The sequence below is a fragment of the Trachurus japonicus genome, chromosome 12 (genome assembly GCF_045865225.1).
Source record: "Trachurus japonicus isolate A0001 chromosome 12, Traja_1.0".
Classification (NCBI taxonomy): Eukaryota; Metazoa; Chordata; class Actinopteri; order Carangiformes; family Carangidae; genus Trachurus; species Trachurus japonicus.
The window spans coordinates 12112713-12130125 of record NC_140918.1 but is presented as its reverse complement, the minus strand read 5'-3'; the positions used below and the strand labels follow the sequence as shown (position 1 = coordinate 12130125).

General features: G+C 43.7%; 1 protein-coding gene across 1 annotated transcript in view; it reads right to left on the bottom strand.

Annotated features, from left to right (window-relative positions):
- hcn1 (hyperpolarization activated cyclic nucleotide-gated potassium channel 1) overlaps window positions 1-17413 on the bottom strand; it is a 74127-nt gene that overhangs the window by 21386 nt on the left and 35328 nt on the right. The window contains exons 4-5 of the mRNA XM_085793206.1: window positions 13874-14092; window positions 8239-8385 (exon numbers count right to left, since the gene is read on the bottom strand). Of these exons, the coding sequence (XP_085649332.1) occupies window positions 8239-8385; window positions 13874-14092 (366 nt within the window). The remainder of the gene's footprint in view (window positions 1-8238; window positions 8386-13873; window positions 14093-17413) is intronic.

Here is a 17413-nt window from a genome sequence, read left to right as displayed (position 1 = left end):
GAGTGCTCCGCCATTGAGTGGGCTGTGCCTGGTTTTCCCTCGGACCCGAGCATCCAGTCAGAAGTTTCACAGCAGCAGGTACAAGCTTTGCTGGTCTCTCATAATGAAAAAATCAGTTCTGTGGCCGACACCCTCCATCTTGATTTTGATGAAAGCCCCATATCCCCACAGTTAAAGGAGCACATAGAGGCTAGGATAAATAAAGAAGTCCCCAGTGCATTCTCAAGACATGATCTGGACGTTGGAAGTGTAGCAGGGGTCACTCATCGCATAGAGCTAGAGCCACATGTACCATTCAAAGAGCGAACCAGGCGTGTTTCACCTGCAGACTTCAATGATTTGAAAAGGCATCTTCAAGATCTCTTGGCTGTAGGCATCATAGAGGAATCACACAGTCCCTACGCCTCTCCAATTGTTCTTGTTCGGAAAAAAAATGGAGACTTGCGAATGGTGGTAGATTACCGCAGACTAAATAATTTGACTAAAAAAGATGCCTACCCATTACCTCGTATAGAGGAGACATTCACCCTGCTGTCTGGCTCAAAATGGTTTACTGTCCTAGACCTCAAGAGTGGTTATTACCAGCTGGAGGTTGAACCAGCTGATCGGCCAAAGACAGCATTCACAACCCCCTTTGGCACATGGCAATTCAGGAGAATGCCGCAGGGTCTGACCAACTCCCCAGCAACCTTTCAGCGGACTATGGAGAAAGTGATGGAAGGCATTAACCTCCAGGAAGTCGTTGCTTTCCTCGACGACCTCATAATATTCTCCAGCTCTCTCGAGGAACATGAGGAAAGATTAATGAAAGTCCTTAAACGCATTGCTGATTTTGGTCTCAAACTGTCCCCCTCCAAATGTAAGTTTTTTCAGACCTCAGTAAAATACCTCGGCCATGTGATATCGGCTCAGGGTATTCAACCTGACCCTGACAAGGTTGCAGCCGTCAGAGAATGGCCCCGGCCTCAAACAGCCAAAGAGCTCCGATCATTTCTAGGTTTCACCGGATATTATCGGCGCTTTGTCAGGGATTATGCCAAAATTGTCAGACCTTTAAATGATTTGCTGAAAGGAGACTTAGCCCCCAGGCACAAAGGCCCTAATCACTGGCAACGCAAACAGTCGCACCCACTTGGAGCAGAATGGACCCCCACCTGCCAAGCAGCGTTTGATCTCATCATTGAAAAGTTAACATCGGTACCTGTGCTTGCTTTTTCCAACTGGCAGCTCCCATATTTGCTCCACACTGATGCCAGCATGACTGGTTTAGGTGCAGCCCTCTATCAGGTTCAAGATGGGCAAACCCGAGTCGTAGCTTATGCTAGTCGTGGCCTCTCCAAAAGTGAGAAAAATTATCCTGTGCATAAGTTAGAGTTCTTGGCCCTAAAATGGGCAGTCAGTGAGAAATTTCACGACTTTTTGTATGGGGCTAGTTTCACAGTAATGACAGATAATAATCCTTTAACATATGTGTTGACAAGCGCAAAGCTGGATGCCACAAGCCACCGGTGGCTTGCTGCTCTGTCATTGTACAATTTTGACATTCGTTACAAATGTGGTCAGCAAAATGTTGATGCAGACGGACTCTCAAGGAGGCCTCAGGAGCCGTCTGAAGAGGATGAGGAGTCTCAAGAGATGGACAGGAGAATCTCCAGTATGATGGATCGAGCCCGCCTGTCAACTGAGGATTTCAATTTCTTGGATGAGGAGACAGTTCACACTCTTTGCATGCGTCATGGTGTCTATATTCATACAGTCCCACAAAATGAACAGGAGTCTGACAATGGGATACCAGCAGTTGAGACACTTTTATGTGATGAAAGTGCTGTCCCTGATGATCTGGAAGACCCCCTCCCAGGGCCAGGCCACTCTGCCTTGCCTGAAATGTCTATGGAGGATTGGCATAGGCTGCAGAGGGAAGACGCCACCTTGTGGAGAGTTATTCAGATATTAGAAGTCGACCCAGATGCTGAAACAGTAGATAAAAAGTCTGAGGAACCAGAGGTAGCTCTCCTGTTGAGGGAGAGGACAAAGTTACTTTTGGTAGATGGTGTACTGTTTCGTAAAGTTCTCAACCAAAGAGGTGAAGCTTTTAATCAGCTTGTCATTCCCAGTAGCCACAGAGAGAGGGCTTTTCAAGGTGTTCATGATGAGGTAGGCCATATGGGCATAGAAAGAACCTTGGAGCTAGCCAGAGCAAGGTTTTACTGGCCAAAGATGTCAAAATATATTGAAACTAAATGTAAGAGTTGTGAAAGATGTGTGAGGCGTAAATCTAGGGTCCAAAAAGCGTCCAAACTCGTTAACATCAAAGTCACTGGTCCCTTAGAGTTAGTTTGTATCGATTTTTTGACACTAGAACCTGACTCAAAAGACACCAGGAACATACTGGTAGTAACTGATCACTATACAAAATATGCACAGGCATATCCAACGAGAGATCAGACAGCAAAAACTGTTGCCACAGTGTTATGGGAGAACTTTATTAGTCATTACGGCTTCCCTCGCAGACTGCACAGTGATCAGGGAGCCTGTTTTGAGTCAGAAGTTGTAGCAGAGCTCTGTAAGCATGCTGGGATCTCAAAATCTCGCACAACTCCCTACCACCCGAGAGGGAATCCGGTGGAAAGGTTTAATAGGACGCTGCTGGATCTCCTGGGAACTCTGGAGGAGAAAAAGAAAGAGGAATGGAGAAAATATGTCAGACCCCTCGTTCACGCTTACAATTGTACTAAGCATGATGTGACTAAGGAAGCTCCTTTTCTTCTCATGTTCGGGAGGGAACCACGTCTCCCCATTGACCTCTGCTTTGGCATCAGCCCTCCAGGCCACAATTGCAAAACACACTCACAGTATGTGCGAGACCTAAGGAAAAGACTCAGACACGCATATGAGTTGGCGTCAAGAAATGCAGAAAAACGACAGTTGTTGAACAAAAGACGCTGGGATGCTAAAGTGACTGCTCTGCCCTTGGAAGTAGGAGACAGAGTTCTTGTGAGAAATCTGAGTCTGAGGAAAAAGCACAAAATCTCAGATAAGTGGGAATATACTGTTCATGTCGTTGTCAAACAGCCTGATGAGAGTATCCCTGTATATGTAGTAAAGCCTGAAGATGGAGAAGGCAGAGAACGGGTTCTGCATCGCGACATGCTTCTTCCCTGTGGGTTCTTACCTGCAGCAGTGAGGGAAGATGAGGATAATGATGTGCAGGTCAGTCAGGCGCAGGCGCCTGAGACACCTGAAGAAGAGAGTGGTGCAGATGAGTTGTCTTTTGTGGGGGAGAATACAAACGGGGAGTCCCAGTGCTCATCACCTGAAGCCATTGAACAGCCTGTATCTCAGGTTGAACATCCTCTGAATCCTGAAGCCCCTGATTTCATTTCAGAACAGGCAGATTTGTCAGATATTGATGCAGAGGTTGGTCCTACTCCGCCACAGGTTAGGCCACAGAGACGAAGGGTACCACCATCTTACCTTAGTGATTACCAAGTAGGTGGCAGAGTACACTGTAAACAGCACAGTGTAGGTCCCTCCACACAGCAGACACTGTTGCATTGTTTTTTTTTATCTTTGCAGCAGCAAATTGCATGGTTAGCACATTCTATGACTAATAGCAGTGACGGGGACGTCACAGTCTAAGTGGGGGAGGATGTAACCCAGAGGTAACTACAGTTACTGTTGTTGTAATGTTGTAATGTCTGCAGGTCTGTTTTGAATGCATTGCCCTTTAAGCACCGCATCACGGCAGTTTTACGACTGCCAGCTGTTTTTTACGCCCCCTAGTGTGTATCGCGGGCTCAGAGAGGGATTTACTGTAGCTGCAGCAGAGCACGTTACTTCCATGCCTCCACAAGTATATTACTGTGGTGTTTCCATTACTAGGTGAGCATTAACACTTAAGGTGTAATGTTATTAGTGTTGTTATGATGTGTTGTATGTATGAAGGTTGAGTTACAACCGAATTGAGATTGAGAATTGAAATTATTGATTTGTTTACGTCGAGTAATGCTAAGTGCCTGCTAACTACTTTCAGGTTAACCAAAATGCTAACTCGAGCCGTGTTGTAAAGCAGAGTGTCATATTATTCTGTACATTGTTGTTTTCTTTCTGCTGTAATAGTTTACAATGTGTGTAAGTTGTTATGAGTGTGTATCGCGGGCTCAGAGAGGGATTTACTGTAGCTGCAGCAGAGCACGTTACTTCCATGCCTCCACAAGTATATTACTGTGGTGTTTCCATTACTAGTCCGGTGACGGTCGGCTTCGGAGAGAGAGACTGCCAAGGTGCCCCTGCGGCCGCAGAGGAGAACGTCTTCAGACCCCTTGACCATTCTTCAGGCAAACACACAGACATACAGCCCCAGTCCCTTCCCCTGCACATATTACACACTCACACATCCACACAAATAAAAGAGCGCTCTCTATTTTTTTTGCTGGCCAGCCAATTTTTATTTTTTTATTTTTCCTGGACAATTGAAAGACTCTTTACACCTGAGTGGTGATTTTCTTTTCTTTTGTTTATGGAGTAAATAACTCCCTACCCTGAGAGACAATTAACTCAAGCAGAACTGTAAAGTGTTTTTTTTATTTCCTTTTCATGAGGGAGAGTTTAAGTTCATTTATTATATAGATACAACAGTGAATATTACATTTTGTCAATTTGAATATCACTGTCTTTTGGGATTATTACTACTCACAGTGGGTTCCGTATATTTTGAGTGTTTGAAAAGAAGTATGAGTGTGAGATACATTTCTATCCCAGAACTGTGAATAAATCCTGGGGATAGTAAACTGCTATCAGGACTCTGAGTAATTCTATTACAGTATTTGGTTACACAAGCATAAATGAATTGGATGCATATTGCTGCTTTATCCCTAATACTTCTAAAGCACTGCCCATCACTCCTGAGAAGAAACTTTTTGGCACACGAGTCACATCCTGATGAGTTTGCCCTCTGGTGCCGGCTGCAGGCCATCTCTCCGGTCTCATCCTGTCCCCTCAGACCCAGCGGGAGATTAGGAGCTTGTTGTCTGTTTACCCACACACATCTCTGTTGCTGTGCAGATGGAAAGCCGGGGCGCTTTGGCATCTGCGGCGGTGTGTTGTTGTTGACCCCCCTCCCATGAGGGATAGTTCTCCTCCAGTGACAACAGGACATTAACAGAGAGATAACCAATCTCTGGGACGCTTGCTAGCTAGATGAGGGCAATGCAAAGAGATGTTAGCTCAGCTTCGGATGCCGGTGTCAGCTAATGCCACGGGGCTCTGACCTCAATCATGCACCAGAACTAATGAATTAGATTGTAAGCAGTTTTCATGCCCAGCCAGGAGTACTCTTGGGGAAACAATCTTTGGCTATGCCTATTTAAAGATTTGTCATATGGTGGAGAATAAGAGGCAGCGAGACAGTTGGGTGGACAGAGAGCAGCAAAACCGTCTGGCTCTTAGCTGATTAAGCATAGGCTCCATGCAATTTACATTATTATATTGATATGTTTGTATTTTATTTTCCCCTTTATTCATTTTACTTTGAAAATCAACTTTCCTGAAACTCGTGTGGGACAGATAATCCATCACAGTGTGTGTTTTATCTCTTACTTTATTCTTTTCGTCAAAGTCACTTTGTCATTGTGTTGTACGGTTTCAAGCAGGCGCAGTTTGAGAAAGTGCATTAAAGTGCATTAGTGGGAAATCTGAAATCTCAGACATGGCTGCTGAGCAGCAAAACTTTTAATACAACAAAGAATCACATTTTTCTCTTTCATGCTGTTCATGTTTGCTTGTGTGTCTTCATACATCAGACCAGAACTCATCAATGAAATGCGTTTTGGCAGATAACTATAAATTGTTGGATGTCTGAGTGTCCTTGAAAGCAACACCATGAAGACATTTTTAAAGTGGTTTCTGTCCATAGCAAAAGAAACAGTTCAAAAATGATGGATTACTGGCCCCAAACATGTTTGGAGTGAATACAAATAAATAAAGATGTGAAATTATTTATGAAAGTTATCTTCATTACATTTGATCCGCCCAATATGAAGATGTTTTGTAAACTGAAACAGGGTTGTCATGCAAATCTCACGTAGTCATTGCCGCTTGAGCCAACAGCTGCCTAAATCTGGTGATAAATGACATGCCTGAATCAGCCAGCAAGATACTTGGGCTGATTTCACGGTCCTCCTCGGTCCCAAAGCGAGTCTGAGTGCTGCTGAGTGGAGCTGATTCTGATCTCAAAATGACCTATAACTTGGCAACCCCCAAAAATTGTGCCGGAAAGCCACGTGCTGACACTCAGCAGCAGCAGCAGCAATCAGCCCGGCTCAGCTGCAGCGCCTCTGTCTCGCTCCGGCTACCTGGAATGGGTCGGGCTTGAGGTTGCATTAATTGATTTGTGGGGCTGAAGATACAGACTGTGGAAAAGAGACTGAACAAAGAAATCTCAGCACTCCCTGCCTTTCATTCTAAAGACAAAACTTGTGGCCAGTTTACTCCACCAGCCAAATAGGCCATTAAGTGCCATTAGCTGTGTCCCACTGACAAATCAAGATCTATCTGGGCAATGTAATTAATTTCCGTTTGGTCAAACATTATTCAAATAGGAGTTGGCAAAAACAAGCTCATTTAGCAACGTGGCCTTGGCAAAGTCGGTCTGAGTCATCTGCCTTTGTAAAAGGGTAAAAAACAGAAACAGTGTAACGCAGAAAGTGATCAATCTGATCTGTTGCCTTAACAACAGCTGGGTCTTTCGTCAGCAGTTAAACACTGAGGGAAGGTTTTTTCTCATTGTCTTAATTCATAACCCATTCATCACCCATACATTATGATGCATTGCCTTATCTTCCACAATCTGCACTGTACATCTACTTTATCATATTATCAACACTTGTGAGTTTATCTTTAAAGATACTTGGATAAATCCCTGTGGTCAGTTTTTTGTGGAGTAAATAAGTTTTCACACTTTGAATGTATATTGCTACTTTTCATATATGTTTTAGTTTTTGTAGGAATGGACATTGAAAAGATTTTTTTTTTTCAACCACTCTCATCAGATTGGAAAGAAACTAACAATAAAAATGCTGCTGGACGGAGAGTAGCAAAACGACAGGATCTGGTTCCTGTAATGATATTATCCAGAGACCGGCAGGGTGGGCGGGGGGGGGTTAATGAGCTTTTAATAAACACTTGTTCAGTCCTTTGCATGAAAGGTATGAATGCACCTTCTCTGGGAGAAAGAGACTGTTAAATAATCCATACCTGACACATCCTGAGAACTGTTGTACAGCAAAATGGCGACGTAAGCTGGCTCATCTGTCCTGTTTTGCTGTGGCGCAACTCAGTTTGTTTTTACCCATCGCTCCCGTGGGCATTGCTTTCATTGTGCGACACCGTCTCCATGCAGATTTTTTTAACTTTGCTGTCTGTGCACGGTGAACTAAGCCCGTAGGATTTTCCCTGTTGTAAGTCATAGTTTTAAATCCCTGCACCTCCCTGTGAGTGTCTGGGACCGAGCAGCAGCAGCTCCCCACGCCTCCGTGTTCGCCTTGGCGAGGTGACTTAATGGGGTTACATGAGAGATGGTCACGATCTCTCCGCTGGCTTTGCTTTTTATTCCTCTCTTCTCCCTTATCTCTGTGCATAAATACCCATGTAATGTGCTGATATGAGAAGTTTAAAACGGGTGACTTCAATATTCCGTCTTATTACCTCTCTTTGTGAATAATATACAGTAGATCCTGCAGTCGTGTGGCTCTTTATCTGTGCCAACCTGCTCATATCAGACTGTTGCAAATAAAACAGCAATTGTTCAGCAGCTCTGGAGCCGAGGTTTGTTTCTGCACAAAATATTTTTCATATCTTGATACTAGATGCTCAGTCTGGGTTCACCCAGGATGGCTGAGGAGAATCTGTGTTGTTGTTTTTGCACCTTGACCTTGTAAGATTAGATGACAGGTGCTGATTTTTTTTTTTTTTTCAGTTTCACATCCAGCACACATTTAAAGGTGCCAAATGAAAATTCACTCCTCTTCCTCAGGGAATAAACTCATTCATGTTCCGAAACTAAAACCAGTGTGACAGCTTACCTGTCTACTTTTTTTTTGTTGTTTTCAGATTCCCAATATGTGTAACTTTCCATCTGTTCCAAAAATAAAACTAAAGCCTTCAAAAAGAGTGAAGAAGCTTCTGAAAGAGTTGATGCTTAGAAATGTGTTTAGGGTCTTTCGAGAGAGTTTTTCTCACCTCTTTGAGCGGGTCGTTGAGTTCACTCAGGATGTTGTCCTCATCAAAGATCTTGCCTTGGTAGCGATGTTCGTAGTAGTCGTGAATTTTCTGTCGCATGTCCGCCGGGAGCTTGTGGAAGGACATGTATTGCTCCACTTGTTTGTACTGAGAAAGGAAAAGAAAAGCAGAAGGAGAGCAGTTCAGTGAAGAGTCGCTGCATCAATATGTAAAACACCAAATCATATTCTAATGATAGGGTTTATAATTAACCGAGACAAGCAGCGGCTCTCGGAGTCCACCTCGGGTAAACAGAAAATCTGCATTAATAACAAATCTTCACAGACTGTGTATTTGTGTCTCTGTATTGAGGACGAGCCGTGTTCTCACATAGTCACAGTGCCATGTCCTGGTTCTGTGTGTGGGGAGGGAGAGGCAGAACGAGGGAGGCAGGTGGTGAAGGAAAGTAGGAACAAGTACAAGCTCGGGGCTATGTCAGACCAAGGTAGCAGTTCTGATTATCTCAGCCATGCAGGAAGCCCAGTTCTAATAGGCAACCCAGCTATGATCTAATGTGAACGAGCAAGGTAAACCTGATATCCTGGAGAGCTGCAGAGACTACGAAGCAGATGGTGAGGGGAAGTCGAAATTATTTGCATGTTTTCTCTTCAATATTTTTGTTGTGGCTTCTTTAATTAAGAGAACATGGATAGTATTGAGGATGGTATTGATTAGTAGGGTCTGCCAAGAATCCAAGGTGACGCCAGAGGGCTTCTCTAACTCCTGTGTCCTTTGTCTTGTGTTTTCATTGACTGTGGTTAAAGTTAAAATGTGCGTCACTACTCAGGTGTATGAATTGTTCTGTTTAAATAAACTTGTCCAATTATCCAAAAATGATAACAGCTTATTATTATAACTGATTGATTAGAAATATTCTATCTAACTTCATATTCAGAAAAAATAAATGAATAAATAAGTGTAAAAGTAATTTTGATTTTCAAAATAACTTAATTTTTTTTCTAAACGTACAACACAGCTTTCCTATTTTAATTCATACTACAAGGAAATAGAAGTATAGCTGTTAGCAGTATTGTATTAGTCAGGTAAAATCAACTCTTGATAGCCTACTACTCATTGACTTTTACTATTGAACAGTAACCATGTCAGAAGGAGAGATGGAGGAGAGGGTGAGGAAAGAGGGAGAAGAGAGAGGAAATGTTTTGTGTCCTCACTGTGGGAAAAGCCAGATGGCCTGTGACTGTGCAGGACTTTCCCACTTGTGCTACACTGCCAGTGACAAAGATGTGAGAAAAACACTGTCCACATTAACCTGGAGTTAAGCTATTGACCCAAAGCAGGAGGAAAGAGTGGTGAAATACTCAGACTCATCAATTTTGATCAGTCTCTTGTTTCCTCACTGAGTTTGCTACAGACCCGACGGTAAACTCGATCTTCCCCCGGACGATTCGGGGCCCTGACACCTGAAAATAAACACCGTCTCTCACGCTGCCTGTTGTAATCACAGTGGAGCAGTAGGTGAGAGCCAGCAGCAGCTGTGAGGGCTGGAAACCCGGTCCAGCGGCAGCCTCTATGGCCGCGGTGACGCAAGCACGGTCCACACAAAATGAAATTTGTCAGCGAGCGAGAAGACACTCGAGTAACAATGCCTCCCTCATTGATTCTCCTCCTGGCTGCAGAAAGGTGATAAGAGGCCAGGGTTTTGTTTGCGGGAAATTGATTTATTTAGAGAAGTTGGAGAGCGTCACCGGCGGCTCAGCTAGGTTATTTTTGACCGGGGAGGCGAACGTGGCACCGAGCATGACATGACATCCTTGATACTTCAGGGCAAGACAGGGGTTAAAGTGGGTCAGGAGGAGCTGGAATGGCATCACGGTGCCTGCAAATAATGAGTAAATAAATGTGATCGGCAGTTTGATACTAAATAATGTGAAATGACTTCATTTTTTCCCCATGCTGGAGCCTGGCGCTCCCTCCACCTGATGCCATCCAGATACTCACTCAACAAATCAGAAAGTAATGTCACCCCGCGGCCCTGCCAAACTCGACACTCATCTCTTCAGTGGATGAGTCTGATTTTCCTGCCCCTGCTCTTCAATCTTCTCCTGGAGTTTCAATTCCTGTGATTTTTATGATGAAATTTTCAAACCTCCGATTTTTTGAACATTAGCTACTTATCCCACATCTTAGTTAGTTGTATAAACAGAGAGTAAGACAGAGAAGCAGATCATCACATGGTCGTTTTAGCTTCACAACATCCTTCTCATACAGGAACACGCAGAAAGCTTTGTGCCATATGACGAGGGAGGAGCAGAGAAGCAGAATCAACTCGTATGTTGACCTTTGACCCATGTGCTAGCACTAATGCTAACCAGCTGCTAGCACAGCTTCACATTTAGGCCGTCATCACAGACCTGAGAGTCGGTCTGTGCCCGGGGACACAGACTGGTGAGAAAACCTGGCTGCCTGTATAATCTGAAAGTCAAAAACACATTGGAGCGCCTCAGCATGTAGATGATGTGCTACTTTGCAAATTATTTTTTTCAGGGTAAAGAAGCAGTGAAGTAATTTAACGTTAGCCTCTCGGTCATGTATATCACATGAGGCACAGCTTGGACACCTCTTAAATAATAAGTCTTTGGGCTGCTGAGTAACATGCAGCTGGTTTACAGTGATTCAGCTCCAGGGCGTCACAGCAGGGAGAGATCATACATGCTTTACACACTCATTTCCTCCCACTCTTTACTCTTCCTCTGAGTCCTCTCTTCCTCTAGATCTTCCTCTCTGTGCGTTTTCCTTCCATCTTTAAAATCATGTTGAGTCAAGAATCAGTCTTTCTCCACCTTTTCTCATGTTCTGTCCCCTCCTCTGTCCTTGGCTAACTTCTAACCTCACACCCACATCCACCCATGTTTCCAAGCCCCCCAGCTGTGGCAGTGATAGATGTAATGACTAGGGGCTGAACATCCTCAACCCATCCCTGCTGCTCCTCAGCCTGCTCCGCTGATATGCACAGCCATGCAGCAAATCAGCCCGAGCTGAATCTGGCTCCACACTGGGGCTCTGTTACCATGAACATGGCATTCACAGCCTCAAAGCTGTCAGTTCAATGCCTGGAGGGATGTTGAAAGGATAAAGTGGGATGTAGATTAAGCAGATTTGCTATGAAGCAGATGTACATCACATACCGAGCAAGAGACATGTCACTAATTCAAACAATGACTTCGAACGGCTGACTTGTTTGCTGTGGGCGACCTGCTGTCATTAATTTTTTGGTGGAATGTGGCGTGCGCTCGTAATCGATGATAAAAAAAATAAAAGAAACGTTTTCAATTACGACAATAGAAGATATCCCCTCTGTGCCCTGCCACATCTGCATGTATTCGCCCTGCCTCAGTGGTGCATTGACTTTTCTGATCTGTAATGAGTCACTGAGTAAACCCTGCTGATAATCGGTGTGAGGATGAAATGAAGTTTGTCAGGGAGGAAAAATGTAATGGTAAGTATCAGTATTTCAAGCATCTCATTGATAAAAAAAAAATCTTTACCACATTTTTTACATGATTCAGCCTTTTTTTTAAATTATGAGTTGTGGATGACTTTGAACAGTCATATAATGGTGTTCCACTAGTTGTACTTTATCAAACAGCTTGCGTTTAATGACGAGTTTTAGGTGCCAGCACTGCGCCAACGCTGCAGAGGGATGGTTGCTCTGGGTGGCATTGACCACGGTGGGAGACTGGCAAGGTCAGGCCATTCAGTTTCATCGTTTTTTGATAACATCTAACTGCTAACTGCTTTTATATGCAAGGTGTAAATTAATGAACTGGTATTTTAGCATGTGCAGTTATTGTCACAGCCAAGGTGACTCCACTGATGCTCCAGTAAGAGTTATGGCAACAGCCTCCAGCAGGAGAGCTGACGTGTACTTTATGTATCTGTACAGTACAACCTGCCTGTGTGTGTGTGTGGCTCAGACATAAAAACTGGCTGCTGTTCATTTTATATATATTTAAAAAATATATGTAATTTTGGATCTATGCTCTTGGTCAAACAGAATTTATGGAGACTCTTTATTTATGGAGAGAAAACAATCAGTAGGTAAACTGACAAAGAAAATGCAGTTTAATTTGCCTTGACTCATCAAATTTCTTGTTAATTGCGACCAGTAACCTAAAACCCAAATTTATTTGGTGAGAAGCTGCAGCCAGCAATTATTTTCTATTACAGATTAGTCGCTCTGTTTTTATTTTTTGTTGAATGAAATGTCAGACATTATTGAAAAATGTCTAATTCAATTTTCTATAATTGAAGGGAACACATGGTCAAATGACTATGATTATTTGACCAACAGTCTGACAGTGAGAGATATTCAGATATTACAAGGATTTAAAAACAGACACTAACAGTGAACTCTCATTTTTGCGCTTTCATTCAAAATTTCACTCAAATGATTAATTGAATAATATCAAAGTAGTTCCACATCAATTTTCTGCCTGTGCACTAATTGATTAATCAACTAATTGTTGCCGCTCTAATTTGCTTTAATGTCACATATCACTGAAAAGTGGAAAATCGAGCTGGAGTTAAAATGTTTCAAAAGTTAATCTATTAAAAGTTGATTAACTTTTTGTAATTTAATGTTCTTTTACTTTTACTCTTACTCATTATATTATCACAATGTAAATGTGAATTGAATATGACTGGAAAAAAAAAACACGATAGACATGCGTGACCAGTTTCTGTTCATCGCTCTGAGGAAAATCTGACATTTATATCTGAATAAAGAAAAAAAAATCATAAATACATGGTGGACCGTGGAGAATCAGCCCATTCAAGCTTACATCATCTTTGTTACTGTATAAGTTAAAGGTCAGCTCTTCATTTTAATCACGGCCATAGTTCTGAAGCGGATGAAGACATGCCACAGAGGATTTTAATCCCCTCCTCTGCCGTGGTGGACGTACACGGAGCTGTGTGGCACACGCAGGAAAAGTTTGGGAGTTAGAGTCAGGTTCTTGCGTGCGAGCACACACAGCGCATCAGTCATGGCCGTGTGTTCTGGGAATTGCCTGGGCCCCTTAGCAGGATCACAGATGGTGGCTCGGCTGAAATGCTGGATAATCACCCTCGACTAAAAAAAAAAAAAAGGAAATAGGGACTGAAATGAAATGGAAGAATAAAAATGTCCACTGGCAGCCTACAGACAGACTGGCGGTTGCTGGTCCATCTCATCGACCTCCTCACCCCATTGGCCTTGTGTGATCAGCTTGGGGGGAGAAAATCCTCTTTCCCAGTCACCGCCCCGGATATTGTGATCTACGAGAGCTCAACCCATTGGTCCACAGGGCCACTGAGAGAAGTGAGACCTAATTTATTTAAGTCGAGCTGCAATGAGCAGGATTTTACGCCGACAGAAAGAGCAAAACCCACAGATTAGCACTTTAAGACCATCCCAGTGGTAATTAGCATTACTTACCTTGAGACAACAAAACATGAATGAGTTGTACGCCACGCAGTTCTCTTACTACTGTACCACCCTGTGTTATGAAAATCACACAGACCTCATTGTTTTGTTTGTTTTTCAGTCTCATGGATTAGCTATACCACAATGTCGCTCCTCCTTGGTTCTTCTTACCTTTTCTTGGTATTGCCTGCGCGAGGAGTCCAGTGATTGGATTAGAGCTGTAGCATGGCCCACAAACATGGCGTAGCACGTGGCGCCTACAATCATACTCAGCATGGTGATCCACAGGTCAGACATGCTGACGGGCGCCCGGGCACCGTACCCGATGCACAGCATGTGGCTCATGGCTTTGAAGAGGGCGTAAGAGTACTGCTTCCCCCAGGAGACGTTCTGTGAAAGACAGAGACAGGAGAGACGTGGGGAGGAGGGGTGGGGGGACGGGAGAGACAGAGAGGGGGCGGGGGGAGGTTACTGTAAGGCAAGGCAGCAGAGGAGAGGGCTCTCCAGCAGGCAGGATGGAGAGACAGGCTTTCCTTTGATGGATCACTGAACCTCCAGCAGACATTTTGCCAACATGGTCTTCATGCCTCACAGCCTCTCACCCTCACCGACTGACTGAACTTTTCTCCTCCTCCTCCTCTCTCTCACTCTCCTCCTTCGCTCGGTGTTCAACCTCTTCAACACTTCTTGTTACCCCTCCTCTCTCCTTGCTCTCCCTCTGTCTGGGTGCTACCTTCTCTTATTCATTTTGTCTGTTTGCCAAAAGGTCAAGAGCAGTTCATGTCTGCAAGTGCTTAAAAAAAAACAACCAAACACCCAAACTTGCATTATTTACAGAAGTCTGAGGCATCGTTTCTCTTAAAGCCCAGGGCGTCCGGCACACAGAGTGGCACATTGAAAGGAGGGGAGGTCTGGCTGGACTGTGCTTTCTCTCTCTCTCTCTCCCTCTTTTCTCTCCGGTTTGATTTTCATAAGTGTTGTAATGGGATTCGGTGTGTTAGAGGCAGAAACAGGAATGCAGAGCTGAAGTCCCCACACACACACACGTGCAGAGCATTCAGAGCTGACAGTCGTGGAACAGAGCGGCTCGGACTGCATGAGAATCCGCCTTTATGAAAATTTAGTGAGTCAGCCACCAGCGACTCAGTGTTTTCAAACGAAAGGGAAGTGATTTGCAGTGGGCTGAGAGTCGCTCTTCTCAGCGTGACTTCTCCTCACAAAGTGATGGGCGCCCTCCACTACATAATGATCATCTCTCAAGCTGGGTTCATGAGGCCCCTGTTATTCAATAATGTGTCCAGCTGGGTTCATGAGCGACCATTTCAGTGCTGACTAAGTTGCCTGAGTAGAACCCGATTAAGTCGCTGCCTGACTGGGAAACAAAGCAGAGATGCAGCCAATGAGAAATTTAATTCTGCCACTCACAATCAGCCTTGTGTCTATCATTATTACTAAACAGCATGCACTCTTTAAGACTGAGATATTATGAGGCATGGATGGATCACTTGATGCCTTTAAGACGTTTGTTTCCCCCACCGTAGGGTTTTGTTGTTTTCCACCATATTTCGAGGTCAGCGTTCAGTCTTGAACTGGCCATCATGAATAATTGATGAAGGAATGTGCCCTCCTTATGACCTTGTTATGAAGGTTTCTTTCTTGTCACAACCTCAAAGTAAAATCTTTGCTATATACTGGCGATTTTCCTATTCTAACCTCATGGATACCATCCAGTAGGGATTATGATCCTCTGATGCCTCCCTGCTTTTTCAGTTCAGAGAAACTATACGCATGTGACTACATGTGTCACATTGTATGAGCTAGTCTGTTTTGCGCACATCCTTTCATGTTTTAAAATGACTTTTCACTGCCTATGGAGATTCACCACATAGTACTTAAAATGTTCAGCCTTTTCAACCATTCCCAGATTTTCTTTTTGCTACGTTTTGTCGGTCTAAATCCTAGCTACGAGTCAGAGTAGGATTTAGGCTCATCATTAATACATTACATGTCACATGTGAAAGTGTAGCTTTTCCCTGAGGATGTGCAAACTCTCTAGTTAGCCAGCGAACAGACCCCGTGAAGGCTACGTCTGTGAAGACCTCACTATACGTTCCTCTGTGGAGACAAATGCGACAGCTCTGCGGTGCGGCCCTCGTAGCTACAGTTGAATCGCTGACTCCTCCAATCGCTTCACTTTCTCCTGTGAGCAAGAAGTGCTGAGGAGGCGCTCCATACAGAGTACCCACACCTCGTCCAAAACAGAATGGCTAATGAAAGAAATATAAAAGCCGCGAGGAAATATAATTCGTCTCCTTCTGTCACACCATTCTTCGTTCCGCTCGGCCCCACGTTGTTCATCATCAACCGAGGTTGAGTAAATACGAGAATTTACAGCTAATCATCTGCCCTGGATGACTCACCACTTCTCATCTCTATGCTGATTAGTTGTTTCTTCCAGAGTCTGATTAGAAAATGTGTGATAATTACACTTGCCAGTTTCAATAACAAATAGAGTCCAGTTTGTTTTCCTTGGCAGTTTTTTTTTCTCTCTTTCTCTCTCCAAAGAGTTGAGCCGACAAAATACCACCTTCAAATGCCACAGATAAGCACAATTCCTTCCATAACATTGAGTATAATGGAAATATTTGGAGCTGCTGTATGTGAAAAAATGTGTAATTTCATTTTTCTCATGGCTCACAACTCATAGACTGAATAATGTGTTTACACGCACAGAGAACAAACGCACCCGACCATGTCAGTGGAACAAATGCCATTTGTGAGGTCGTGAACCTTAGGTGTCCTTCCCCATTTGTACATGCAGCATGTGTGGCTGAGATGGTGGGTGAGCAACACAAAACAGTGAGTGTTTGTGTTGACATATTTGTACGCATGGAAAAGCAGAGACAGAGTTTTGCTAGATGATATTAGACAAGCTGGTGTGACTCACCGCACCTTTTACAGTTTGTCCTTGTATGGGCTCGGTGCACAGATAAATACATGTATAAGGGATTGTCTGCACCGTGACATAGGAAAGATGAGACATTTTCAATGCTCTATGAATACATTAAAATATTGACCTAATATTGATGATTCATTAGGTAATGTACTGTTGATCTAATCAAATACTAATTGTTTAAATCCTTTTAAGAGAACATTATGAAACTTGAACAGTGATGAAAGGCAGTCTTGGAATATCATGTTCAAGAGGCCAAAAAACATTTTTTGTTAGGTTACATTAACCTTTTGACCTTTGATCTCCCAAATCTTATCAGTCCATCCTCTGAGTCAGCCTTGGTGCCAAACCTGATACGATGCATTACTGAGAAATTGCTTGCGTGAGAATGGGACCGACGCACATACAGATGGACAGCTTGAAAACATAATGCTTCCGGCCGCAGCTGTTACAGTACCAGCACGGAGGCATAAAAAAAAAGTCTTGTGTTTAAGCACAGCTCACATACTTCCAGGTTTTGGGATTACAAACTGTAGCACTTCCTTAAGCTGTGATTAAGATTTCCAGCTGTTTGTAAATGCTACAGTAATAAGTCAGATGTTGGAATGAGGGGGGAGAGAAAAAAAGCAGCTTCAGTAAAACCTTGCATGCTCGAGTTAATTCAACAGGTTACGTAGCCTGTTGAGGAGAAAAGGAGGGATCGAACCTGAGTGTGTCATTGCCATTTGACCGCTGAAGTAGAAGCAATTGTACGTGTA